The following is a 4919-nucleotide window of genomic DNA, read 5'->3' as shown; positions in this document are numbered from 1 at the left end:
CTGTGATCTGTCCAGAGGAGGAGCAGACAGATATCGCTGAACCTCCACAATGAAATCTGCAGTAACATTCTGAGATTTTCTGTCTTCTTCTGCATCTTTGTCAAGAGGCTTCCACGGGTCAATGCCTGAAAATAAAACATTACAGGACATTTATAAAGCAGCGCAAACACTGCATCTATGATGTCACAGTGAGATCAGTGTGTGATTTATTTTTCCTGTGTTTATTCGGAGGGGACCGTAAACTTGGACATCCATTGTATTAATAACAGACTTGACAATAAGGCTTGAATCTTGGGAATATAATTTATCTTATTCAGTGGCACCAATTCAAAATGTTCCCACACTTGTGACCGTTTCCATGATGGCTCCATAGCGAGTCAGTCCAAAATGTGTTGACAAGACGTAGGACAGAGCGCTGTTTCATCCATCTTAAATACATCTGTATGGCTCCAATGTTTCAAAGCTCCGCCTGTCGAACCAAACCAGTCAGCTGATTCAATCTGAATGAAGCAGAAGTGGTTCGAACACCATCGGTCACGTGGTTTTTCCTGATTTGAAGCAAGCTTCGGAGCCTCGGTATCAGAGGGAACATCACTACTTTTAAGAAAACTCTGATCACGGTCACACCTAAGCTCTGAGCAGCTCCACTTAGGCACCACAGTGGTGTTAATGTGGACAAGACAAACAGGTTTGTCACCAAGCTGCCCCATTCAGATTTAATCTTGCCTGTCTGGGGTCTGAAATGGTGACCTTCTTGTCATAAGATCACTTCTCACTTTTATGTAATTTTAAACCTGTCTGTTCAATCTTAAGATCACACATTATTGCAATTAGTTCTGTAAAAAAATATGGATTTTTTTTTCTGTCAGCCTATGATATAAGTTTATATTTAATCAGGTAGGCATACATGAACTGTATACTCCAATTTATTCATTGTAATATTCTACAATGGCACCGTTCACAGTATTATATACTAAATATAACACTGCATAATGACAGTTTTCACTGTTTTGATGGTAAAACTAGTAGAATATTTAATGCAGGACTTATAATAAAACCCGTTTTCACAGTGCAGAATTCCTGCTCTGGGTTTACACAGGTTTATTTTGAATATCTGAATGTCAGCGCTAACCATGCACCACGTGACACCATTATCACGTGACCACTAATAACAATCCATGGCGGCACGCTGTGCTACAGGACTTGCAACAAGACCAGGTATTGAGCTAAAACACTTTCCGTACTTAAACAAACCGCTAACAGTAGAGGTTATTGACCACCCCAGTCCGTAACGTAAAAACACATGACTTATTTAACAGACACATGAAGCGTGCTGGCGGTAAAGGTGGTGTTATGTCAACTGATGTTAGCATGCTAGGTATAATTAAGATAACGTACTGTAATGATAATCCATCTTGTGTATCCTGTCGGCCCGTTTATGGATTAACATATATATGTTTATTTTTGAGGTCATAGTTGGTGAAACTGTACTGGATTAGCTATATTATCTGTGATTCAATTAACACATCTGGCAACAAAAACCAAACAAATAACTTACACTTTATGGGAAAACAGGTGTACTTTATAAAGAGACTCCTGAGTGTAGCTATGTTGCATATGATTGGGTCACATGTTGATATCACACCACTGTAGAGGTGAAATTCAGTTTCTATTGTGACACCTTTGCTATAATTTACTTTTTGCGGTAAAGCACTGTCAGAGAAGAAGCAAGCAAGCACTTTCTTGCTTATTGTGCTACCTTCCTTCTTTCCAGGTCTGTGTGGTTTCCTGCAGAGAGTTTGTTGTCTAAGAGGCCGTGGTCCCCCCACAGCCCTACTGTGTCAGCAACATCAGCACTTCTTCTGGCGAAAGTGGAAAAGTTCTCACAATATAGTTCGCCCAGCTACTGTTCAGCCTGCTTATGCAGTTCCCAAGGTACAGCACCTAATATTCCCCTGGTGTCACAGTGAGGGGCAGTATTCCGATTAGACAGATCAGAAAATAGACGTTTTATCCAAGGATGGCCTGTAGTTAAGAACCTTGAATAAAATGATGCCATGAATTTTCTTCTTTTGATGGGGGTTTGTGCTGATTTCTCTGCCAGGCTTTCAAAAGTACTGATGCATAAGTGTTAGAGGTTACAGAGGAATACACTTAAGAGCTGAAAACCCCTACAAATGTGTTTCGGTGAGATTGGCATGATCAGAGGACCTTTGAGTTTCTTGGCACTAATTCAGTACAGAATTATTAGTACTTTTGAGTCAGGTGAAAATGACTTGCATGACCAATTTTAATAGGATCGAAATGTATTGATCTCAACAACAGATCTGCAAATTAAACATCTCTTATTAGAATAGTGCTTTTGTTAAAGGAAAACCACACTGACAGCTACACACTTGAAATTTTTCTCACGCCGCTCAACCAACTGAGCTTCTACTAAATTACGAGAGCTTTCCATATAATTCTACCAGTTTTTCAATTAGCATTAAACATATTATTTAATCAAATGTGTAAGAGGTGAGTCAGAAATAAACTATCAGTGGCAGAGGCATTTGAAAAGATCATCATTTTATTTTGTAGTTTGTGCATTCCTCTCCTGTCTGACTGTAGCACATTGTGCGGCCTGACTATGTGGAGACTGGACTGGTCCCAGAATGGCCAGACTACATCGAGATCAAAGACAAAGAGCAGATCGAAGGCCTTGCCAGAGCATGTCAGTTGGCCAGACATATACTGCTGTTGGCTGGCCGCAGCCTGAAGGTAAGCACCCGATCATTCATAAGTATTGTTAGTGTTGCTGTGACAAACAATCAAACAACATAATTACAACAACCCGTGACTTCCAGATTGGTATGACGACAGATGAAATTGACTTCATTGTGCACCAGGAGACAATAAAGCACAATGCCTACCCGTCCCCTCTTAGATATGGGGGTTTCCCCAAGTCTGTCTGTACATCTGTGAACAACGTGGTCTGTCATGGCATACCTGACAGGTAAATGGGCAGGACTCACAATATTTCTCATGTTTCTCTTTACATTTGTTTCCTTTTGAAATAAAATAATAATCACAGCATAAAAGGATTTTTGTCTTACAACACACACATGCCTTCGTCCTGCAGCCGGCAGCTTCAGGATGGAGATATCATCAACATTGATGTCACTGTAAGTTGATTGCTACAGACATACACACAAGCCAAATTCCTAGTGAGAGTAACACTGCCCGTCACTGACTGCTGCCTATTCCTGATAGGTGTATTTGGAAGGTTACCATGGTGACACCTCAGAAACATTCTCGATTGGCCAGGTGGATGAGATTGGGCAACGATTGGTGGAAACTGCCAGGCGCTGCAGAGATGAGGCCATCGCTGCCTGCAAGCCGGGTGCACAGCTCTGTGTTGTAGGAAACACTATCAGGTAGACACCTACAGAATATACACGGATAAAGTACTTACTCTGTGTACCAAATAATCACATGTACTTTTCTTTTTGACAACGAATATTTTTGTGTTTGCAGTGAAATTGCTAATGCTAATGGCTTCCAAGTGTGTCCTTATTTCATAGGGCATGGAATAGGCTCCTACTTTCATTGCTATCCTGAGATCTGGCACCATGGTGAGTTTGGGTCTGTGGTCAGATGATAAATAATATCTGGTGGTAAATATCTGTGTGAGAGCTTGAAACGATGGGGCAAGAACATTGTTGTTACCAAAGAATAAAAAGAAAACTTCACACTGTGATGCTTCAGGTCCTGCTGTTAGAAATCAACAAACCAAAGGATAACTACTAACCTTCTTTGTCGCTTTATTTTCAGCTAATGACAATGACATGACCATGGAGGAAGGGATGGCTTTCACAATAGGTGAGCTACACTGTGTAATTTTTGGGGGAACATTAAGATGTCACTGTGTTTAGAGTGTGGGGCTGATATAGTGTGTTAATCTGCAGAGCCCATATTGATGGAGGGGTCTACAGAGTTCAGAATCCTGAAGGACAAGTGGACTGCAGTGTCTGCAGATGATAAACGGTACGTAGGTGGTGGACAACAAAAACTATCTTGGCTGTGTATTTGTAGCTGGTGACTAACATGAGTTTTGTACTGATTGGATTAACATCCCAACACATGAATCTTTATAGTCTTTTATGTGCAGCTATTTATTTATTTTTTTTAACGTTTACATTGATCCAGGTCAGCTCAGTTTGAACACACAGTGGTCATCACATCTGATGGAGTGGATATTCTTACCAAACTGCCAGAGGAGAGATACTATACCAGTGACTGAAGGCACTCATCTGACCCCTACATGAACTGTTGATTACTAAGCGCTGTTACAAGGACTGGGGCCTTTTTAGAAATACAGATGTCCTGAGTCCAGGCTTCCCCAGCACAACCCCTTCCACCTAAAAAATTAAACATATGCAATTCTGATTATTTAATATAATCGCTAAGTTTCATATGTCATTTGTTAATTTTACCGTTCAGTGATATTTTCTGTAAATGGGCTCAATGTTTGTTTCAAAGACTTCACTACATTGTAAGTTATTTGTGTTGAGGAATATATTTTATTTGACCCTTTTAGTTGTATCAGCCTTACAAAACCCAGCATTTGTAATAGTTGTGTAACTCTAGAATATAACTTCAGTAATGCCCCTAGATTCCCAAAGATATCAGACAGGACATCACTGCAGTCTCCTCAGCAGCTCAGTGGGACTTAGGTTCACGTGGCCTTAGATTTGTGCAGTCTTCAGAAACATTTACTCATAATCTGCATATTAGATATTATGTCAGTGGAAGTCTGTCTCTTGGTTATGTGGATATATTGTTAAATCAAGTCCACCCAGTAGATGGCAGCACACTGTAATACATACATCAATCCCGCAAGCTCTATTCAGCTGGCTTATAGCTGCTTATTCTGGATG

At 40.4% G+C, this 4919-nt stretch overlaps 1 protein-coding gene across 1 annotated transcript; it reads left to right on the top strand.

Annotated features, from left to right (window-relative positions):
- Window positions 1-1121: 1121 nt before the first annotated feature.
- metap1d (methionyl aminopeptidase type 1D (mitochondrial)) lies at window positions 1122-4436 on the top strand. The gene is made up of 10 exons (XM_020616252.1): window positions 1122-1218; window positions 1775-1935; window positions 2611-2760; window positions 2847-2995; window positions 3122-3164; window positions 3253-3416; window positions 3517-3614; window positions 3814-3861; window positions 3948-4026; window positions 4189-4436. The coding sequence occupies exons 1-10, from the start codon at window positions 1179-1181 to the stop codon at window positions 4280-4282; spliced, it is 1026 nt and encodes a 341-aa protein (XP_020471908.1). The 5' UTR covers window positions 1122-1178; the 3' UTR covers window positions 4283-4436.
- Window positions 4437-4919: the final 483 nt, after the last annotated feature.

This window comes from Monopterus albus, unplaced genomic scaffold (genome assembly GCF_001952655.1).
Source record: "Monopterus albus unplaced genomic scaffold, M_albus_1.0 scaffold172.1, whole genome shotgun sequence".
NCBI lineage: Eukaryota > Metazoa > Chordata > Actinopteri > Synbranchiformes > Synbranchidae > Monopterus > Monopterus albus.
This window is presented reverse-complemented; position numbering and strand designations above follow the sequence as displayed.

Coding starts and splice junctions, on each gene's coding strand:
- metap1d (XM_020616252.1), top strand. CDS start 1,179: ATGGCGGCACGCTGTGCTACAGGACTTGCAACAAGACCAG. Junction 1,219..1,774: donor AGGACTTGCAACAAGACCAG/GTATTGAGCTAA, acceptor CCTTCTTTCCAG/GTCTGTGTGGTTTCCTGCAG. Junction 3,862..3,947: donor AGGGATGGCTTTCACAATAG/GTGAGCTACACT, acceptor GTTAATCTGCAG/AGCCCATATTGATGGAGGGG.